The sequence below is a fragment of the Oncorhynchus gorbuscha genome, linkage group LG01 (genome assembly GCF_021184085.1).
Source record: "Oncorhynchus gorbuscha isolate QuinsamMale2020 ecotype Even-year linkage group LG01, OgorEven_v1.0, whole genome shotgun sequence".
NCBI lineage: Eukaryota > Metazoa > Chordata > Actinopteri > Salmoniformes > Salmonidae > Oncorhynchus > Oncorhynchus gorbuscha.
In genome coordinates, this window is record NC_060173.1 from 29,998,014 (window position 1) to 30,021,987 (window position 23,974).

General features: G+C 44.1%; 1 protein-coding gene across 1 annotated transcript in view; it reads left to right on the plus strand.

Moving 5' to 3' along the window:
- LOC124004622 (WW domain-containing oxidoreductase-like) overlaps window positions 1-23,974 on the plus strand; it is a 134,542-nt gene continuing 110,568 nt past the window's right edge. The window contains exons 1-4 of the mRNA XM_046313305.1: window positions 1-423; window positions 628-692; window positions 1,414-1,471; window positions 6,061-6,230. Of these exons, the coding sequence (XP_046169261.1) occupies window positions 317-423; window positions 628-692; window positions 1,414-1,471; window positions 6,061-6,230 (400 nt within the window). The 5' untranslated portion in view covers window positions 1-316. The remainder of the gene's footprint in view (window positions 424-627; window positions 693-1,413; window positions 1,472-6,060; window positions 6,231-23,974) is intronic.

Below are 23,974 nucleotides of genomic sequence, written 5' to 3' on the forward strand. Positions count from 1 at the left end.
CACATGGTCATTTACGGTATGCATACATTATTCATTGTACAAATTATATTAGTTTTGACATTTTTGTAACTGTAATGTTTCAGTATCTTATTTGAACTGAGGAACGGAATGACTTTACTCCTGCATGACTTCATTACCCAAACAACACTTCGCCGACATCACCGTATTATTGCGGAAGTGCTGAGGCAGGATTACAACTGCAGTTCAGTGGATTATAATCACAGAGTTTCTGATTTCGGTTTTCACAGCTCCGTCGCTTCTGCAAAATATAGATTGTCATTTTGCTATATCTCTGAATTCGAAAGAAACACGGGATATGGCAGCTTTAAAGTATGCTGGTATGGACGATACAGACAGCGAGGATGAGCTGCCTCCAGGATGGGAAGAGAGATCTACGAAGGATGGATGGGTTTACTATGCGAAGTAAGCGAAAATGAACTATTGCGCATTGCTCATAGTCAACCAGTGCCGCTTGATTTTATGGCAGTGTTATGCTTCCCATAAACCAGTCCTTGAACATACAAGCATTTGGCTGTAACATCGATGCAATATTGCGCAGTGAATAGAGCAGTGCTATCAGTAATTGCTAGCTAGTTTGATGGATTCTCTGTGTCTCTCTCTCCACAGTCATGAGGAAATGAAGACTCAGTGGGATCATCCCAAAACAGGGAAGAAGAGACGCTGTGCTGGAGGTTAGAGTTATTCTCTTGGCAGACCCCATTCTCTACTTTGTTCTTTCTCCCACCAACCCCATTACATCCCACCCCATTCAATTTGCCTGGCTACCCAAGCTCCTTGCTCCGCCAAACGCTACGCCCACGGACGTTAGTTTCTTCCCCGTAATGAGTCTGAGTACCTTCCAGACGATTTCTAGAATGGAAATTAATTCTTGACCCGATGGGTTGGGCTAGATCCAGAACACATGTGCATAAAGTGGCGTTTAGAAAATCCGTTTTTGGCTTTGATACTCTGATTGGTTAGTGATGATCCAATCGCTGATTACTTTTTGTACAACACCCCTTATATTGACATCATCACAAATGACTTCAATGATGGCAGTCTCAGACCTAAGTATGTAGTGAACAATAGAGCAGCGGAGGAATTCAGTTGGAGTCGTCAGGCAACCATTCAATATGCCTTTTTGCAAGTGTCTAATTGTCATGACTTATCCACATTGGACCCAATCTTGTGTGTATCATGACTCAGCAGATTTTTTCTTATGGCTCTGGGTGCACCTGGTTGTTCATAGTGAGAGGTCAAAACACTGATACACATACAATTCTGCTATTGTATATGTCTCCTTCAGTTAGGATGGCATTCAGTAACAGACCATTCAGAGATAATGAGTTAATGGTATGAATCATGTTTCTGAATGACTTGAGGAGTCTAACTGGAGGATCTTCTTCCCCACAGATCTACCGTATGGATGGGAGCAGGAGATGGATGGCAAAGGACAAGTCTTCTATGTGGAGTAAGTCTTCATTTCCTGATGTACTGAACCAGCAAGTTAAGCGGTGACAGTAAAGAAATCAAAACTAGAAGCACTTTATTTTACGGTACATCAATTTACCAGGCATTTAAAAAAGAATGACAAAGTATGGCAAATACACAGTAATAACCTACTCATTACTTGTTTGTTTCTTTGGGCTTCAGTTAAATAAGCACCATATTCATATCAGTTACATGTTTTATTCAATACCAGGCAAATAGTAGTGGAAACTGTTCCGTAACATCAAGTGCTACCAAAAATGTATGGCGCCAGCTGCCATTTTACTGGCTCCTAACCAATTGTGCTATTCTGTGTTTTTTCGCTTAGTTTGTACATAATATATCCACACTGAGCTAAAGGCTAGAGCTGCCACTTTCAAGGAGCTGGACACTAATCCGGATGCTTATAAGAAATACGCTTTGCCCTCCGACAAACCTTCAAACAGGCAAAGTGTCAATACAGGACTAAGATTGAATCCTACTACATCGGTTCTGACGCTCTTCGGATGTGGCAGAGCTTGCAAACTATTGCGGATTACAAAGGGAAACCCAGCCACTAGCTGCCCAGGGAAGCGAGACTACAATATGAGCTGAATGCCTTTTATGCTTGCTTCAAGGCAAGCAACACTCAACCATGCATGACAGCAACAGCTGTTCCGGACAACTGTGTGATCATGCTCTCCGTAGCCGATGTGAGTAAGACCTTTTAAACAGGTCAACATTCACAAAGCCGCAGGGCCAGACGGATTACCAGGACGTGTATTCAGAGCATGCGCTGACAAACTGGCAAGTGCCTACACAGACATGTTCAACCTCTCCCTGTCTGAGTCTGTAATAACTACATGTTTCAAGCAGACCACCATAGTCACTGTGCCCAAGAACGCCAAGGTAACCTGCCTAAATGATTACCGCCCCGTAGCACTCACATCTGTAGCCATGAAAGCTTTAAAAGGCTAGTCGTTGGTCACATCAACAACATCATCCCAGAAACCCTGGACCCACTACAATTTGCATACCGCCCCAACAGATCCACAGATGACACAATCTCTATTGCACTACATACTGCCCTTTCTCACCTGGACAAAGGAACACTGTTTGCTGTTTGTTGACTACAGCTCGGCGTTCAACACCATAGTGCCCTCTAAGCTCATCACTAAGCTAAGGACCCTGGGACTAAACCCCTCTCTCTGCAACTGGATCCTGGACTTCCTGAAGGGCCGCCCCCAGGGTCCAGGGTCCGCCACGCTGATCCTCAACACGGGGGCACCACAGGGGTGCGTGCTTAGTCTCTCCCATACTCCCTTTTCACCCACGACTGCTTGGCTACGCACGACTCCAACACCTTCATTAAGTTAAGAGGATACAACAGTGGTATGCCTGATCACTGACAACGATCTGACAGCCTACAGGGAGGAGGTCCGAGAGGTGCCAGGACAACAACCTCTCCCTCAATGTGAGCAAGACAAAAGAGCTTATCGTGGACTACAGGAAAAGGGCGGCTGAGCACGCCCCCATTCCCATCGACAGGGCAGTAGTGGAGTTGGTCGAGAGCTTCAAATTCCTTGGTGTCCACATCGTTAACAAACTATCATGGTCCGAACACACCAAGACAAGACAGTCAGGAAGAGAACATGACAATTCCTATTCCCCCTCAGGAGGCTGAAAAGATTTGACATGTGTCCTCAGATCCTCAAAAGGTTATACAGCTGCACCATTGAGAGCATTTTGACTGGTTGCATCACTGCTTGGTATGGCAACGGCTTGGCATCCGATCGCAAAGCGCTACAGAGGATAGTGCGTACGGCCCAGTACATCACTGGTGCCGAGCTTCCTGCCATTCAGGACTCCTATACCAGGCGTTATCAGATTGTCAAATTGTCAAAAACTCCAGCCACCCTAATCATAGACTGTTCTATCTGTTACCACACGGCAAGCGGTACCAGAGCACCAAGTATGGGACCAAAAGGCTCCTGAACAGCTCCTACCCTCCAAGCCACAAGACTGCTGAACAGCTTCTACCCTCCAAGCCACAAGACTGCTGAACAGCTTCTACCCTCCAAGCCATAAGACTGCTGAACAGCTTCTACCCTCCAAGCCATAAGACTGCTGAACAGCTTCTACCCTCCAATCCGTAAGACTGCTGAACAGCTTCTACCCTCCAAGCCATAAGACTGCTGAACAGCTTCTACCCACAAGCCATAAGACTGCTGAACAGCTTCTACCCTCCAAGCCATAAGACTGCTGAACAGCTTCTACCCTCCAAGCCATAAGACTGCTGAACAGCTTCTACCCTCCAAGCCATAAGACTGCTGAACAGCTTCTACCCACAAGCCATAAGACTGCTGAACAGCTTCTACCCACAAGCCATAAGACTGCTGAACAGCTTCTACCCTCCAAGCCATAAGACTGCTGAACAGCTTCTACCCTCCAAGCCATAATACTGCTGAACAGCTTCTACCCTCCAAGCCATAATACTGCTGAACAGCTTCTACCCTCCAAGCCATAAGACTGCTGAACAGCTTCTACCCTCCAAGCCATAAGACTGCTGAACAGCTTCTACCCTCCAAGCTATAAGACTGCTGAACAGCTTCTACCCTCCAAGCCATAAGACTGCTGAACAGCTTCTACCCAAAAGCCATAAGACTGCTGAACAGCTTCTACCCAAAAGCCATAAGACTGCTGCACAGCTTCTACCCCCAATCCATAAGACTGCTGCACAGCTTCTACCCTCCAAGCCATAAGACTGCTGCACAGCTTCTACCCTCCAAGCCATAAGACTGCTGAACAGCTTCTACCCTCCAAGCCATAAGACTGCTGAACAGCTTCTACCCTCCAAGCCATAAGACTGCTGAACAGCTTCTACCCTCCAAGCCATAAGACTGCTGAACAGCTTCTACCCACAAGCCATAAGACTGCTGAACAGCTTCTACCCTCCAAGCCATAAGACTGCTGAACAGCTTCTACCCTCCAAGCCATAAGACTGCTGAACAGCTTCTACCCTCCAAGCCATAAGACTGCTGAACAGCTTCTACCCTCCAAGCCATAAGACTGCTGAACAGCTTCTACCCACAAGCCATAAGACTGCTGAACAGCTTCTACCCACAAGCCATAAGACTGCTGAACAGCTTCTACCCTCCAAGCCATAAGACTGCTGAACAGCTTCTACCCTCCAAGCCATAATACTGCTGAACAGCTTCTACCCTCCAAGCCATAAGACTGCTGAACAGCTTCTACCCTCCAAGCCATAAGACTGCTGAACAGCTTCTACCCTCCAAGCCATAAGACTGCTGAACAGCTTCTACCCTCCAAGCCATAAGACTGCTGAACAGCTTCTATCCTCCAAGCCATAAGACTGCTGAACAGCTTCTACCCAAAAGCCATAAGACTGCTGAACAGCTTCTATCCTCCAAGCCATAAGACTGCTGAACAGCTTCTACCCAAAAGCCATAAGACTGCTGAACAGCTTCTACCCCCAAGCCATAAGACTGCTGCACAGCTTCTACCCTCCAAGCCATAAGACTGCTGAACAGCTTCTACCCACAAGCCATAAGACTGCTGAACAGCTTCTACCCCCAAGCCATAAGACTGCTGAACAGCTTCTACCCTCCAAGCCATAAGACTGCTGAACAGCTTCTACCCTCCAAGCCATAAGACTGCTGAACAGCTTCTACCCTCCAAGCCATAAGACTGCTGAACAGCTTCTACCCTCCAAGCCATAAGACTGCTGAACAGCTTCTACCCTCCAAGCCATAAGACTGCTGAACAGCTTCTACCCTCCAAGCCATAAGACTGCTGAACAGCTTCTACCCTCCAAGCCGTAAAACTGCTGAACAGCTTCTACCCTCCAAGCCATAAGACTGCTGAACAGCTTCTACCCTCCAAGCCGTAAAACTGCTGAACAGCTTCTACCCTCCAAGCCATAAGACTGCTGAACAGCTTCTACCCTCCAAGCCGTAAAACTGCTGAACAGCTTCTACCCTCCAAGCCGTAAGACTGCTGAACAGTTCATCAAATTGCGACCTGGACTATTTGCATTGACCCCATTTTTTTACTCTGCTGCTTCTTGCTGTTTATTATCTATGCATAGTCACCTTCCCCTACCTACATGGACATATTACATAAATTTCCTTGACTACCCTGTACCCCTGCACATTGACTCGGTACCGGTACCCCCTCTACATAGCCTCGTTATTTTTATTCTTTACTTTAGTTTATTTATTTTATGCAAATATTTTCTTACAATCATGCATTGTTGGTTAAGGGCTTGTAAGTAAGGTCTGCTGTATTCAGCGCATGTGACAAATACAATTTGATTTGATATCTCTCTACTGGTGTAAAGTAGACCCATGGCTGTGAGCAGCCTAACTATTCCCCACTGTCTGCCTGAGACTGTTCGTGAGGCCTTGTTTTGGTCGAGAGGGACCTGATGGAGCATCCGCACAACCACTTAGCTTTAGTGTCGTCTTGTCTCATCTGAACCTGGGTATTTTATTTGGTAAAAAATACAACATACAATCTACTCCTTCACCCTTCTCTCTTTCTCTCCCTCTATCCCTGCCCCTTCACTAACAGTCACATTAACAAGAGGAAGACCTACTTTGACCCGCGGCAGGCGTTCACGGTGGAGGACGTGCTGGTGAAGCCGAAGCGTTACGACGGGAACACTGCAGCTCTGGAGATCCTGCAGGGTCGTGACCTCTCAGACAGGGTGGTCCTCATCACCGGGGGAAACTCTGGCATCGGTGAGTTTTGGACTGTGTGTGTGTATGCACATGTGCCTGTGTAATTAACTTATTTATGCCTCAATATAGTTCAATGCACCTTCATTATTTCACCAGTAGGTGGGGGTGTTGTACCACAATTATTTTGTCCTGTCCTGACAGTGCTTCTCTGTCGTCCCCCTCATTGTATGCCTTTAAAACCAGGCATTCATAAACACTATGAAATGTTACACTTAGACTGAACAAGTAATTCACTAATACCCAACACGATTGTATTGAAGGTCAGTAGCACTTTTCTCTCATACCTGTATACGGGTTGAAAATGGCAGTTAGTAATTGTAATTGTGTGATGGTGAGGATGCAGAGTTGTGTTCAAAACAACTACAAGTGCTCTTGCTCTAGTTTCTCAACAGCACAACTAGGAGAGATAAAAAAAACACCTTATAGTTGAAGACTCTTCTTTGAGTCATGAAGGGGCATTGAAATGACTTAGGAGCTGTGCACAGTTCAGTTTAGAGAGGTGTGTGACCACTTGGAGACACCAGTTAGTCCTCTCACTCAAACCCTTGTCATGTTTTTATCTTATGTTGCACCTACCCCACATTTTCCAGGAATAATCTTATGTTACTGAATGTATCCAGAGTATTTTTTTTAGATTTTGTTGTCAACAAATACAGTGAAATGTACAGTAAACGTAATATACACATAAAAATCAACAGTGTAATGTTTGGATTCAGTCTTGTTTCAGGTGAACTGTTGTGTCCTCAACTTTTATCTAATCATTTCCTCATAATCTCCAAACCGTTTAATTGCTACCATGCTTTTGCATAAGCTTTTGTTCTGTAAGAATCATGTTAATGTAGGCCGAGCCGTACAGGCCAGTTCCCACAAGTGTAAAGGGTTAACCGAGCTGAATTGGATGGCATTGTTAACTGTAATGAATGATGGCCATTTATGGGGAGAAAATGCATGGCTCACTGTATAATGGCCCTGGAAACAAATGTATTTCTCTGTGTAAATTAGCACAAGTAGCAGCCATTTATCCACAGTCACCGCTTCACTTGCAGGGAGATAACGACAGTGCGAGGAAAATTAAACAAACATAAAATCGTTAATTGTCTTTGTATTCAAATCATTCCTCTCTCCTAAAGTTCTAGCTTTGTAAATGGAGTGAGTATATCACTAAAGATGGTTGTAAAACAGTGTGGGTTGTTTTCAGATTTATAATGACTTCAGACTGCGACTGAACTCATGTGGTTGTAGACTATCTCTTCCCACATAATTACTTGTTAGTATATATTACTTTGGGCCAGAGGTTCTGCAACACAGTCAGGTCTGTACCTGGTTATTCTCAAGAAGGAACAAAACAACAAGGATAGCATCCAGGGTAGAATAAAGGGATAAACTCTGGCTATCATGATGAAGTCATTCGAGATAAACAACTTTTGCCAGGTAAAAATTCAAATGCAAAAACTTATAGGCCTTCTGTCACTAAACATATTTTGTCAAATGGATAAAGCTGATGTAGCTTATTACCTGTAACATAGTCCTCTTACCGAGACACTTTCCAGTGAGTGAGATGGGTTTTTATTCCTCCAAAAGAGGGCAACAGAAGCTCTTTCAGGTGCAATGTGGCGATCTGAATAATACACCGATCTTTACACTCATCAGTCCCTTTGTTTCTCTTAAAATACAGAATATCTAACGTATCAAAAACACACTTCCATATTTTAACAAAGTTTCGCTGTTGGTCTATTGATTCTGATTAACCATGGTGCATTGCACCCGGTCTGTAATTTATTTCCCCCTGTGATAGGGTTCTTGTTTTTCATTGAAAATGATCAGACACAATTATAAATGAAATAACCCATTGATATTATTACAAGTATTGTCTAAATTGTAATGTTTTGTATTGCAGTGTCAATGCCTAATGAACACATATTTACCTAACCTTTGTCCTCCACTTGTCTCCCAGTGTACTAAATATGAATTATCCTGTTATAATAAACAGTATTCCAATAGTAATTGCCACCAGTAGCGAGCTCCCTTGACATCCTCATGGTCCACATGTGAAATGTGCTTATGCCAATTGACTAGACACAGTGGGAATTGAAATGGCACCAGTTGTGTTTCAATCCTAACGTCAAGGCTATTTTCTTTTGTTCAACAGAATCGTTTTAACAGGAAATATGAGGACAATTATTTGTCACCATAGCTGGCTATTATTTATTGTGTTAATTTAGCTCTTAATGCATGGGGAATGTACATATATGAGGCCATTAATGCTTGAAATGTAATGCTGTCTGGTGTTGTTAACAGGCCTGAATAGGCTCTAGTAATATTGCTGGAAGGCGATACAGGGATGTGGTGCGTCTCAGTTTACAGCATTAGTCTTATTTTCTCCCTCTCCTTTTTCATTTAAAAACCAGTAACATCTCCTGTTTTGCTGTAATGGAAATGAATGGTAGCTGTTAGCCGATCTCACCTTCTCGCTCTTTTTCTCTCTCTCTCGCAATTCATTTAAAAGGGGCTTTATTGGCATGGGACATGTTTAAACGTTTGTTTGTATACTGCTGTTTATTATCAATGCATAGTCACGTCACCCCTACCTACCTGTACAAAAGACCTCTAACCTTTACCCCCGCACACTGACTCGGTACCGGTACCCCCTGTACATAGCCTCGTTATTGTTATGTTATTGTGTCACTTTTTTACATTTTTTACTTTAGTTTATTAGGTAAATATTTTCTTAACTCTTCTTGAACTGCACTGTTGGTTAAGGGCTTGTAATTAAGCATTTCACGGTCTACACTTGTTGTATTCGGTGCATGTGACAAAGTTTGATTTCATTTGATTTACATTGTTTATTTCGCTTGCTTTAGCAATCAACACGTGAGAATAAACTAATTTAACAATATCAACAAAAAACGTAGAAATTAACAATAAACATTGATAAAGTAGTGGTGGAAGATAAGTAAACAGATAAATAGTGGTGGAAGATAAGTAAACAGATAAATAGAAGATTAAACAGATAAAAAGATGGTGGAAGATAAGTAAACAGATAAATAGTGGTGGAAGATAAGTAAACACATAAATAGTGGTGGAAGATAAGTAAACAGATAAATAGTGGTGGAAGATAGACATTTAAACAAGAGTTATATTATCAGTAAACAGATAAATAGTGGTGGAAGATATAAACAGTTTTAGCAATGTGCAAATAAACAGATAAATAGTGGTGGAAGATAAGTAAACAGATAAATAGTGGTGGAAGATAAGTAAACAGATAAATAGTTGGAAGATAAGTAAACAGATAGTGGTGGAAGATAAGTAAACAGATAAATAGTGGTGGAAGATAAGTAAACAGATAAATAGTGGTGGAAGATAAGTAAACAGATAAATAGTGGTGGAAGATAAGTAAACAGATAAATAGTGGTGGAAGATAAGTAAACAGATAAATAGTGGTGGAAGATAGTGGTAGTATTTACAATGTTTGTACTCCACTGGTTGCCCTTTTGTCATGGCAAATGGCCACAAATCTTGCTGCTGTTATTTGCAAATTGTGGTATTTCACCTAACACATATGGGAGTTTATCGATGTTTGACTTGTTTTAAAATGATTTGTGGGTCTGTGTGATCTGAGGGTAATGTGTCTCTCATGTGGTCATACATTTAGCAGGAGGTTAGGAAGTGCAGCTCAGTTTCCACCTCATTTTGTGGACATATGCTATCTTCTATAGAGAGCCAGGTCTGCCTATGGTGACTTTACTCAACAGCAAGGCTATTGTCTTAATTTTGGGTCAGTCACAGTGGTCAGGTATTCTGCCACTGTGCACTCTCTGTTTAGGGCCAGATAGCTCTGTTCTTTTGGTTGATTATTTTCTGGATGTTACTCTCTCTTGATAACTAGCTCCTCCTCTGTGGTTGTAGTGAATAGTCTTAATTCGGGTATAGTCTTTTCTATTCTATTCTGTTTTGCTTTGTACACAAAGTATATTCTTGTAGAATTCTGCATGCATCTCAATTGGGTGTTTGTCTCATATTGTGAATTCTTAATTGGTGAGTGGAACCCAGACCTCACAACCATAGGGAGGGGGGGGATGGGTCCTATTTAAGTGATAATGCCAGAGAAGCCAGTGTTTGGAGGATATATTGGCATGGGTGTTGTTAGGCCCAATATTATAAGGACACAAGGCGAAACCCAAATGCAGACACAGGTAGCAGATGGTTGAGCTCCGATATTTATTAATCAAAAGGGTAGGCAAAAGAAAGGTTCGGTACAGGTGAGAGTTCATAAACTGGCTCAGAGTCCAAAACAGTACCAGACGAAGGGCAGCCTCGAGGTCAGGCCAGGCAGGGGTTCAGTAACAAGATCAGAGTCCAAATAGTATAAGGGGATAGGCAGCCTCGAGGTCAGGCCAGGCAGGGGTTCAGTAACAAGATCGGAGTCCAAACAGTATAAGGGGATAGGCAGCCTCGAGGTCAGGCCAGGCAGGGGTTCAGTAACAAGATCAGAGTCCAAACAGTATAAGGGGATAGGCAGCCTCGAGGTCAGGCCAGGCAGGGGTTCAGTAACAAGATCAGAGTCCAAACAGTATAAGGGGATAGGCAGCCTCGAGGTCAGGCCAGGCAGGGGTTCAGTAACAAGATCAGAGTCCAAACAGTATAAGGGGATAGGCAGCCTCGAGGTTAGGCCAGGCAGGGGTTCAGTAACAAGATCAGAGTCCAAATAGTATAAGGGGATAGGCAGCCTCGAGGTCAGGCCAGGCAGGGGTTCAGTAACAAGATCAGAGTCCAAACAGTATAAGAGGATAGGCAGGCTCGAAGACAGAACAAGCAGAGTGGTCAGGCAGGTGGGTTCGGAGTCAGGACAGGCAAGGATTGAAACCAGGAGGACTAGAACCAAAAGAGTTTGGGAAGCAAATAGGAGCAAGGAAACTTCTGGTTGACTTGGCAAACAAGACGAACTGGCACAGAGAGACAGGAAACAGGGATATATACACCGGGATAATAAGGTACACCTGGAGGGGCTGGAGACAATCACAAGGAAGGTGTGACAAATATAACCTCTAAACACCAGCTTCTAGCATATTATCACTTTTATACAATAATGATTGACATATTTTCATTAAAACATTTATTTTGATTAAAAAACATTTTTTTTGTTGTTAAATTTTACCCCCTTTTCTCCCCAATTTCGTGGTGTTCAATTGTTAGTAGTTACTATCTTATCTCATCGCTACGACTCCTGTACGGGCGAGGGAGAGACGAAGGTCGAAAGCCATGCGTCCTCCGAAACACAACACAACCCAACCATGCCGCACTGCTTCTTAACACAGCGCGTATCCAACCCGGAAGCCAGCCGCACCAATGTGTCAGAGGAAACACCGTGCACCTGGAGCCTGGCCCGCCACAGGAGTTGCTAGTGTGCGATGAGACAAGGATATCCCTACCGGCCAAGCCCTCCTTAACCCGGACGACGCTAGGCCAATTGTGCGTCTCCCCATGGACCTCCCAGTCGCGGCCGGCTGCGACAGAGCCTGGGCTCGAACCCAGAGTCTCTGGTGGCACAGCTAGCACTGCGGTGCAGTGTTCTAGACCACTGCGCCACCCAGGAGGCCCTTATTTTGATAAATGTATTCATAATATTTCATCCTTCCACAAGATGTAGTTCTGACACAAATGTAGGTTTGCTAGAGACGCGACCCAGTCGTTCAGTCGTTTTGTTCTGTAATCTATTTATATCTAGATCTATTGATGTTCCATTGCCAGCCTGTATCTAGCCAACGACAGATAACTTACAGTCATGTCAAAAAGTGCAGCCAGAATAACAGCAAAGTAGCTCCGTTTTCATTTGTTTAAGCTGTTTTCTAGTGACATTTATTTGGATACATCCATAACAATGAGCTAATGAGGCGTGATTTCGCCTGGCATAAAAATGTTCTCACTCGTCAGGACACTGTTGTTCAGAGGAGCTAGCCAACAACACAGCTACAGTTACACAATCACTTCAAACTGAAGCTGGAAAGACTGGAAATTAGCTGCGTTTACCTTTTTTTCAATTGACATTTTTTTGTATATATCCATAAAAATGATGCCAGCAGATTCATGATTTCGACTTGCTGAGAAACGCTGCCTGCCTGTCTGTCTCATCCCGACTTCCGACACGTTCATTACTATGCTATAGCAGGAGATCCAATTTGAATATTGAAACAATGTTGAAAATGTCGGAGAGACAGACATCAAGGTTTATACAAATCTCCGCTGTTGAAAACTAAACGTTAGTCTTAAAGAAATGTGATATAATGTCTAGATACTTTTATAGTGGAGATCAACTTTATAAATTGCCTGGCTGGGCTGATGTGACTGTGGATTGCACAGTCAGATGGAACAGAGTAAATAGGCATTTTAACGTCATAGATTTAGCCGGTGGTAACTTGTGGAATAGACACTGGCTGGAATGCAGTTTTAACCAATCAGCATTCAGGATTAGACCCACCAGTTGTATAAAACTGATTGAAGTATTGCTTTGCCGGGTCCTATTTGGGATGTCGAGTTTTATGTTCCTTTTGATGGCATAGAAGGCCCTTCTTGCCTTGTCTCTTATATTGCTCACAGCCTTGTGGAGTTTACCTGTTGTGTTGATGTTTAGGCTGAGGTAGGTATAATTATTTGTGTGCTCTAGGGCAACGGTGTCTAGATAGAGCTTTTGTCATGGCAACTGAACTGTTTTAGGAACACCATTCATTTTGTCTTACTGAGATTCACCGTCTGGGCCCAAGTCTGACAGAATCTTTGCAGAAGATCTAGTTGCTTCTGTAGGCCCTCATTGGCTCCTCTTTCTTTCTTTCTCTCTTTCTTTCTCTCTTTTGCTCTCTGTCTCCTTCTGTCTCTCATTCTCTCATTCTCTCATTCTCTCATTCTCTCTCTCTCTCTCTCTCTCTCTCTCTCTCTCTCTCTCTCTCTCTCTCTCTCTCTCTCTCTCTCTCTCTCTCTCTCTCTCTCTCTCTCTCTCTCTCTCTCTCTCTCTCTCAATTAAATTAAATTCAAAGGGCTTTATTGGCATGGGAAAAAGCAAGTGAAATAGATAAACAAAAGTTCCAAAAGAATAAAGAAATGTGTCTATATACAGTGTTGTAACGATGTTCAAATAGTTAAAGTACAAAAGGGAAAATATTGCTGCTGTGATGGCACACTGTGGTATTTCACCCAGTAGATATGGGAGTTTATCAAAATTGATTTTTTTAAATTCGTTGTAGGCCTGTGTAATCTGAGGGAAATATGTGTCTCTAATATGGTCATACATTTGGCAGGAGGTTAGGAAGCTCAGTTTCCACCTCATTTTGTGGAATCGCTCTCTCTCTCTCTTGCTGTCTGTGTAAAGGTAGTCTCCTCTAGTCCTCAGGTCCACCTGTATGTGTGTACCATTGATCCTGTAGGGACTGTAATCCTGCCTCAGGCCTCTCATCCAAACTCATTAACAGCTCCTGTTCTAGCCTTCCTTCCTTCCTTCCTTCCTTCCTTCCTTCCTTCCTTCCTTCCTTCCTTCCTTCCTTCCTTCCTTCCTTCCTTCCTTCCTTCCTTCCTTCCTTCCTTCCTTCCTTCCTTCCTTCCTTCCTTCCTTCAACCAACTAACGCTACACGGTTACTGTACATTTACTGGCCAAGGGTCCACTGTACTGTTTGTCCTTAAAGGGCTACCATCACTGAGTGCAGCAAAGTACATCTTATTTAACTTAATTAGAATATTGTTAGCAATACTCATAGTGGTACTGCATGGTCCAGGGGAGGTGTGTGTTCAGTCGGTTAACTTGAGAGCCCGTCAGTATCTTTGTATTTTTAGTTCTTCATAACACTTCTCCTGCTAGCAGTCAACACTTTGTCCTCTGCATGTTCACACCCGTGAACATGTCCTGTTTCAGCTATTCTAATCCAATGTCTACACGACGAAAGGTTTTCTTTCTGCCATATCTTCAATAGGGAGGATAGAACGAGTGAATGAGGCAAAGCATATATTCGTACTAAATATCTACATCCATATACAGTGTTACATGTATATAGAACCCGTGTGTGTTCAGGTGAGGTGTGTTGGTCTCTGTGGTGTCTTGTTATTAACTTGATAATATGACGTATGGGATGAGTTATGGTTAGTTGTGCTCCTAGCAACCCTCTGTCTCAGTACAGCAGGTCTAGATGGAGAGACAACTACCCGTTCATATCCATCGTGACTGGCTCCACAAATAAGATTTCTGTTAAAGGATTCTTGGATTCTTATTATTTTAATCAGTTTGATTAATACTTATTTTATCAAGTTGATTTCAAGAACATTTAATTTCACTGTCACAAAATAGATTTTTGTGTGCATGATTTGTGGTTTTGTTTGGGTAAATTTCAAGATTTTACAGAGGACATTTTTAGATTGCTGGTTTACAGGTACTCTAGCTCAGAGTTGTTTCTCTAAACATGCAGAGAATTGTACCTAAACAGCTTTCCCCAGTCCAGCAAGAGGACAAGTACATTAGAGTGTCTAGTTTGAGAAACAGACACCTCACAAGTCCTTAACTGGCAGCTTCATTAAATAGTACCTGCAGAACACCAGTCTCAATATCAACAGTGAAGAGGCGACTCCGGGATGCTGGCCTTCAAGGCAGTGTTTCTCTGTCCAGTGTCTGTGTTCTTTCACTCTAATGTACTTGTCCTCTTGCTCAGTTGTGCACCGGGGCCTCCCACTCCTCTTTCTATTCTGGTTAGAGCCAGTTTGCACCGTTCTGTGAAGGGAGTAGTACACAGCGTTGTATGAGATCTTCAGTTTCTTGGTCATTTCTCCTGTGGAATATCCTTCATTTCTCAGAACAAGAATAGACTGATGAGATTCAGAAGAAAGTTCTTTGTTTCCAGCCTTTTTGAACCTGTAATCAAACCCATAAATGCTGATGCTCCAGATACTCAACTAGTCTAAAGAAGGCCAGTTTTATTGCTTCTTTTATCAGGACAACAGTTTTCAGCTGTGCTAACATAATTGCAAAAGGATTTTCTAATGATCAATTAGCCTTTTAAAATGATACACTTGAATTAGCTAACACAACATGACATTGGAACACAGGAGTGATGGTTGCTGATAATGGGCCTCTGTACGCCTATGTAGATATATAAAACCAGCCGTGTCCAGCTACAATAGTCGTTGACAACATTAACAATGTCTATACTGTATTTGTGGTCAATTTGATGTTATTTTAATGGACTAGAAATGTGATTTTCTTTCAAAAAACAAGGACATTTCTAAGTGATCATCCTATCTCTAAAAATCATTCCCTTGGCGTTTTAGGTCTTTGAATGTTATTTGTTATTCATGAAAGAGTGTTATTGTTTGGTGTTTGTGTTGATCCCTGAGTGTTGTGTGGATTATGAGCTAGGCCTGCTCTCTCCTCTCTCTGGAAGGACAGCTCACTAAACTGATGCAGCCAGTCGCAGAGAGAGAGAGAGAGAGAGAGAGAGAGAGAGAGAGAGAGAGAGGGAGTGGACAGGAGGGAGGCTCAGTGTGCAGGTTAAGCCCATAGCCAGGCTTTGTGAGTGAGCATTAGATTGAGGGAGATTTGTTAAGCATAACTGCCATTAAATTGGCAGCAAAGCCCTGGTATTTACTGCACCACTGCTGTTTGTGAATAAGGAGCCCTTAAAGAGCGGCCCAGCCATGTGTTAAGCCACCGCCTGGTACGGCGGGGATTCATTATTCATGCTTGGACTGACTAGGAGGAAGTAGAGGATAACAAGATGCAACAGACATGTGTGTGTCTCTGTATACACTGTATGTGTGCAAATATGCTTGAGTGTGTATGTGTGTATATCACTGTGGGACAATCTCTTGTGTACAGTCCCCTGTCGCAATCTCTTGTGTAGAGTCCCCTGTCGCAATCTCTTGTGTACAGTCCCCTGTCGCAATCTCTTGTGTACAGTCCCCTGTCGCAATCTCTTGTGTACAGTCCCCTGTCGCAATCTCTTGTGTACAGTCCCCTGTCTCAATCTCTTGTGTACAGTCCCCTGTCTCAATCTCTTGTGTACAGTCCCCTGTCGCGATCTCTTGTGTACAGTCCCCTGTCTCGATCTCTTGTGTACAGTCCCCTGTCTCGATCTCTTGTGTACAGTCCCCTGTCTCGATCTCTTGTGTACAGTCCCCTGTCGCGATCTCTTGTGTACAGTCCCCTGTCTCGATCTCTTGTGTACAGTCCCCTGTCTCAATCTCTTGTGTACAGTCCCCTGTCTTGTGTACAGTCCCCTGTCGCGATCTCTTGTGTACAGTCCCCTGTCTCAATCTCTTGTGTACAGTCCCCTGTCTCAAGTCCCCTGTCTCTCTTGTGTACAGTCCCCTGTCTCGATCTCTTGTGTACAGTCCCCTGTCTCAATCTCTTGTGTACAGTCCCCTGTCTCAATCTCTTGTGTACAGTCCCCTGTCTCAATCTCTTGTGTACAGTCCCTTGTCGCAATCTATTGTGTACAGTCAGTCCCCTGTCGCAATCTCTTGTGTACAGTCCCCTGTCTCAATCTCTTGTGTACTGTCCCCTGTCTCGATCTCTTGTGTACAGTCCCCTGTCTCGATCTCTTGTGTACAGTCCCCTGTCTCGATCTCTTGTGTACAGTCCCCTGTCGCAATCTCTTGTGTACAGTCCCCTGTCGCAATCTCTTGTGTACAGTCCCCTGTCTCAATCTCTTGTGTACAGTCCCCTGTCTCAATCTCTTGTGTACTGTGTACTCTTGTGTACAGTCTTGTGTACCCTGTCTTGTGTACAGTCCCCTGTCTCAATCTCTTGTGTACAGTCCCCTGTCTCTTGTGTAATCTCTTGTGTACAGTCCCCTGTCTCAATCTCTTGTGTACAGTCCCCTGTCTCAATCTCTTGTGTACAGTCCCCTGTCTCAATCTCTTGTGTACAGTCCCCTGTCTCAATCTCTTGTGTACAGTCCCCTGTCTCAATCTCTTGTGTACAGTCCCCTGTCTCAATCTCTTGTGTACAGTCCCCTGTCTCAATCTCTTGTGTACAGTCCCCTGTCTCAATCTCTTGTGTACAGTCCCCTGTCTCAATCTCTTGTGTAAAGGCCCCTGTCTCATTGGACTTGGCTGGTGTTATTATAAATGAGGTAATGGAAGGGTTTTACAACTGGCATTTCATGTCCTCTCTGAGGAAGATGTTTATTGGCTACGTAATGAGAACCAGTTATGGTTGGTTAGTCAAATTATTCAACTTTATTAACCTTGGATCAAATTCACAATGCAGTCCCAAACTGTTGTAACATGCGAGGGAATTGTGTCGTAGGCCAAGAGGGTTGGATAATGATTACAGTTGTAATATAATTGAACTGGTATGGTTAGAGAGAGAGGATGGGATACATATGTGCTTAAAGCCCTCAGTGGATTCAAATGAAAGGTGACTGGGTTATTGTGTGTAGTGAAGTAGTTTATGGAACCATCAGGTTTACAGTGTGTGGATGACGAGGAGATGTAGCTACGTAGGGGGGGGGGGTTGATGACAGTGATGAAAATAGCCCTCCGTTGTGTGTGTGAGAGAGCAGTGTGGAGCATGAGATAGGGGACAGGAGGATTGTGTGGGCCAGGTGAGAGGTTAAGAGGGGCCAGGCCAGGGCTAATAGAACCACTTCAGGCCTCTCCGGTGGAACAACTTACACCTGGGCTGTAATTACAAACCATACATCCCACTTTTGGGGTGACACCACCTCCCTGGAACTAATGGAAGGGCTGCAGTTGGAATGGAGGAGAGTTAGAGCGCTCCCCATTGCAGGCGTGGAGTCCGGTCTTTTGGGGCTTAAAATACTCTAGAGTAGGAACAGGTGTATTCATCGTTGAGATGCACAGGAGGTACTGCAGTAAGAATAGTTAGGAATTGGGGAGTGCTGAGTGTTCATTAGAGCAGGTGGAAGTTCTCTATAGAGCGAGAGAATGAGTGTAAACCTTTTTAGTTAACACTGTTAGGGGAGTGGTGTTAGGGTGTGAATAATTATGTTGTACAGTTTTGATTTGGTAGAGAGAAAGAGAAGGAGCATGAGCTATTTGGGGGCTAGAGAAAGTGAGGTTATTTACCAGAAGATACCGACCCTACCGTTACGCTTGTTTACACGGCACTGGGGTCGGAACACAATCATGGTTACATTAATACACCTTGGAGCCGGCCGAGATATGGGTCGGAAATTTCACCTCAATGCAGGGATGAGATATGCCACTGTTTTCCTAACTTCAACTTTATCCACACTGCTCCGTCGAGAAGCTTGAAATACTGCTAGTTTTGGATATAGGTACAGTTTGGAGTACCGTGGCATATCCCATCCCTGCATTGAGGTAAGTTCTCCGAACCAATATCTCGCACTGGCTTCACAGTGTCTTAATATAACCATGATTGCCATTCTGACCAAGGGCAGACTTAGCGATTTTCCTTCAATTCACAAGTGGCTGAAACTATCTCACCGGAGAAAGCATCCGAGCGAAACTGCGCCCCTCTGTCTGACTATATGTAGCCCATGTATCTGATGCGGTCTGGCCAGAAAGAGTATGACATGCCATCATTTTTTTTGTCCAGACAGCATCAAATACAGTACATTGGCTACACATACACACGGGCCACAAATGTCCTCTGCCTCGACGACAATGGCAGTATTATCAGCAGCACCTGTCTTTTACCAAAGAAATGCTTATTGTATTCCCCTAGTCAGGGCAGTGCACAGACCTTTCAGGGTGCAGGTGCTCAAAATGAAAAAACCTCCCGCTTGAAAAAAAAAAAAAACTTTCATAATTCATATGTCAAAATTGATAACCAACTGACTCTGTAGAGACAATGCTTATGTTTTTGAGCATTGGTCTATTTAGTTCTGCAACAACACTTTCACTCATCACCACAAATTGTAAGCAAGCTAGTTACAGTGCCTCCTAAAGACATGATTAACACAGGGAAAAGAGTCTGGGCTATCAGCTGGTCATTAATATTGATGATTGATGTAAATCTGCTAGTTAGCTAGCTCCATTTCTTTTACTGATTTGTAATTGACCTCTCTATCGTTCTGTCTCTCTGCTGTGCGTATCAGCCAACCAGACCGACTGTTGATGATGCTGTAGGCTAAATCAAGTGTTAATCAATGGTATGCTGCTGTGGCATTACTGTTCATATTTAAACCAGGTATCTAACTACACACACTAGCATGGTGAGTGTATCTCTCAAGCCATGCATGTTTGGATACCAGGCGTAGTGTGAGCGCCGTACAGGGAAGATCAACAGGCGCAACCAACCAACGGACGGCTTGGGGGTGGGGGGGGGTGAACTTGATGACAACTTGCAGGCAGTGAATTCCGAACAACAATGACAAAGAATGTATACAAAAAAAATGCTTTTGGGTCCTTTGGAGACTGGAAGGGGAAAGGGGCATGTGCACGTGACTGCCCCTAGTCTAAGGGCCGGGGATGGGTTTCTACTAAGCTAACGTGTGGAATTGTTTTAAGATACCAAGGATCATTTAGCTATATGATTTGGAATTTTAGATATGAAAATATATACACCGCTCAAAAGAATAAAGGGAACACTTAAACAACACAATGTAACTCCAAGTCAATCACACTTCTGTCAAATCAAACTGTCCACTTAGGAAGCAACACTGATTGGCAATACATTTCACATGCTGTTGTGCAAATGGAATAGACAACAGGTGGAAATTATAGGCAATTAGCAAGACACCTCCAATAAAGGGCTGGTTCTGCAGGTGGGGACAACGGACCACTTCTCAGTTCCTATGCTTCCTGGCTGATGTTTTGGTCACTTTTGAATGCTGGCGGTGCTTTCACTCTAGTGGTAGCATGAGAAGGAGTCTTTAACCCACACAAGTGGCTCAAGTAGTGCAGCTCATCCAGGATGGAACATCAATGCGAGCGGTGGCAAGAAGGTTTGCTGTGTCTGTCAGCGTAGTGTCCAGAGCATGGAGGCGCTACCAGGAGACAGGCCAGTACATCAGGAGAAGTGGAGGAGGCCGTAGGAGGGCAACAACCCAGCAGCAGGACCGCTACCTCCGCCTTTGTGCAAGGAGGAGCAGGAGGAGCACTGCCAGAGCCCTGCAAAATGACCTCCAGCAGGCCACAAATGTGCATGTGTCTGCTCAAATGGTCAGAAACAGACTCCATGAGGGTGGTATGAAGGCTGACGTCCACAGGTGGGGGTTGTGCCAACACCGTGCAGGACGTTTGGCATTTGCCAGAGAACACAACGATTGGCAAATTCGCCACTGGCGCCCTTTGCTCCTCACAGATGAAAGCAGGTTCACACTGAGCACATGTGACAGACGTGACAGAGGCTGGAGACGCTGTGGAGAACGTTTTGCTGCCTGCAACATCCTCCAGCATGACCGGTTTGGCAGTGGGTCAGTCATGGTGGCATTTCTTTGGGGGGGCTGCACAGCCTTCCATGTGCTCGTTAGAGGTAGCCTGACTGCCATTAGGTACCGAGATGAGATCCTCAGACCCCTTGTGAGACCATATGCTGGTGCGGTTGGCCCTGGGTTCCTCCTAATGCAAGACAATGCTAGACCTCATGTGGCTGGAGTGTGTCAGCAGTTCCTGCAAGAGGAAGGCATTGATGCTATGGACTGGCCCACCCGTTCCCCAGACCTGAATCCATTTGAGCACATCTGGGACATCATGTCTCGCTCCATCCACCAACGCCACATTGCACCACAGACTGTCCAGGAGTTGGCGTATGCTTTAGTCCAGGTCTGGGAGGAGATCCCTCAGGAGACCATCCGCCACCTCATCAGGAGCATGCCCAGGCATTGTAGGGAGGTCATACAGGCACGTGGAGGCCACACACACTACTGAGCCTCATTTTGACTTGTTTTAAGGACATTACATCAAAGTTGGATCAGCCTGTAGTGTGCTTTTCCACTTTAATTTTGAGTGTGACTCCAAATCCAGACCTTCATGGGTTGATAAATTTGATTTCTATTGATCATTTTTGTGTGATTTTGTCATCAGCACATTCAACTAGGTAAAGAAAAAAAGTATGTGAGAGAGAGAAGAAAGCTCATAATAATTTTAATAATATTTTATCATGGAATTACCTGTGGAAATGCCATATTAACTTCCAATCATTTTCAGCTCGGTACCTTCAGGTGAGTCTAGTGACACTTGTGGGGGTCAGAGAGAAACGGAGAACAGCATCGTTCCTAAGTCTCATCTTTCCATAGAGTCATATAATTGTGTAGCCCAAACCGTTCGGACGCTACCAATGTTTTCGTGAGAAGACCGATTTTTGGGATGTCTCCTGGCCTGACAAATACTGATGAGCTCGGCCACCTTCCACCGCCGACGTCGGCAGATGCAGTGGATTTTTAAAATATTTTTATTTATTTAACTAGGCAAGTCAGTTAAGAACAAATTCTTATTTTCAATGACGGCCTAGGAACAGTGGGTTAACTGCCTGTTCAGGGGCAGAACGACAGATTTGTACCTTGTCAGCTTGGGGATTTGAACTTGCAGCCTTTCGGTTACTAGTCCAACGCTCTAACCACTAGGCTACCCTGCCGCCCCGATTGAGACGTAGCCCATGCAAAGAAAATATTTCTCTATCTTAAACAGACAGATTTTGATGGCGATGACGTTTCCAGCAGAGCATGAGAAGACCTCAAGCTGAGAAATTATTATTTTTGTATCTATTTTTTTATGCCCAGATCATGAGGTCCCTTGATGGTGTGAGGCTATCGCCTCTTCTGCCTAATGGTAAATAGACCAGTGCCTCCGACTTCAGTGCAGCTCAGTGTAAACAAGAATAACGGTAGGGTCTGAATCTTCTGGCAAGGGAGGTTATCTGTTCGCCAAATAAACATGTTTACCATTGTGGGTTTTAATGATCTGATTTTAGCTCTGTTTGCCCAAACCAACACAGTTCATTGTAGTAAAATGCTTTTCCATTTGCCAAATAAACAGGTTTACTGGTAATGATCTCATTAGGCTGAGCCAATACACCTGTGTATGGAGGAAATACGAAGAGGGGCGTTGGGCCTCGCAGGACAAACAGAGCGTTAAATCACACTCATTATTGTGTATATCAGGATGGCCAGGATCCTAATGTACCATGCAGAGCATCCCCTGCTTTATAGAGACGTTTCTCTGATTGTACAATAATACAGTGTTTTACTTATGGATGCTATGGACCTTCAAAGTGATGAAGATTCTCCATTGAAAATGCTTTTTAATCCCGAGGTAGTCTTAATCTGGGTCCAGGAAACCAGCCCTAAGAGTGTGGTGTGTCTTTCCCTAGTCTAAACGCTTACTGTTGAGTAGGCCTCTCATTGTCCCCGAGTAGAACATACCCCAGCCTGACCTCCTGTCATGTTCTACAGTCTGAGTAGAACATACCCCAGCCTGACCTCCTGTCATGTTCTACAGTCTGAGTAGAACATACCCCAGCCTGACCTCCTGTCATGTTCTACAGTCTGAGTAGAACATACCCCAGCCTGACCTCCTGTCATGTTCTACAGTCTGAGTAGAACATACCCCAGCCTGACCTCCTGTCATGTTCTACAGTCTGAGTAGAACATACCCCAGCCTGACCTCCTGTCATGTTCTACAGTCTGAGTAGAACATACCCCAGCCTGACCTCCTGTCATGTTCTACAGTCTGAGTAGAACATACCCCAGCCTGACCTCCTGTCATGTTCTACAGTCTGAGTAGAACATACCCCAGCCTGACCTCCTGTCATGTTCTACAGTCTGAGTGGAACATACCCCAGCCTGACCTCCTGTCATGTTCTACAGTCTGAGTGGAACATACCCCAGCCTGACCTCCTGTCATGTTCTACAGTCTGAGTGGAACATACCCCAGCCTGACCTCCTGTCATGTTCTACAGTCTGAGTGGAACATACCCCAGCCTGACCTCCTGTCATGTTCTACAGTCTGAGTGGAACATACCCCAGCCTGACCTCCTGTCATGTTCTACAGTCTGAGTGGAACATACCCCAGCCTGACCTCCTGTCATGTTCTACAGTCTGAGTGGAACGCTAAATAACCTCCCCGTTGTTCACCTGACCAGGAACTAATCTCCACACCACCTCCGTACAGGAAACACAGGCTTGAAGGTGGGGAGTCTTTGTCAACCAACGGCACTCTCGTTATTTCACAATTAATGCCAAGCCCTTGTTATTTGTCATGAAGAAACCACGTCTCTGTCACCCATGTTGTTGTTGGCATATTCTAATTTGTACGCCATTATGGAAAACACTGGTGTCGATTCATTTCACTTTCATGCTTGGTACACACAACAAGTGAGTGTGGGGTGGCATTGTTTACCCAGCTGCCAGTGTTCTTGTCCAATTTAGACAGGATGGAATAATCATTGTTTAAGCTGTAGCAGGCATTTCTAACCTCCTGTTCTGACTGCTGTTTATTCTTTGTAAATATGAGTAGAACCTTGGGTTTGTTGCTGTCTGGTTCATTGTATAATGTAGGGTAAATCAGATGTTTTGTTTGAGAAACATTCCCATTTGACATATTAGTATTAGTATTTGAACTGGTAAGGGGTATTTGAACAACTATGAAACTAGTCAGAGAGAGTGAGAAAAAGTTTGTGTCAAGGCTCTGTGATACTTGGTATGTGAGATTATGCCTGTTCAAACACCATTTAAAAAAGTGTTGATTTATCATTTTCTCACAGTCAAAGTGCAACACTTTCTCTTCTTTCATTTTGTTATTATTTTTGTGTCCTTTTCCTGCGAGGGGACGCGTGGCAGCG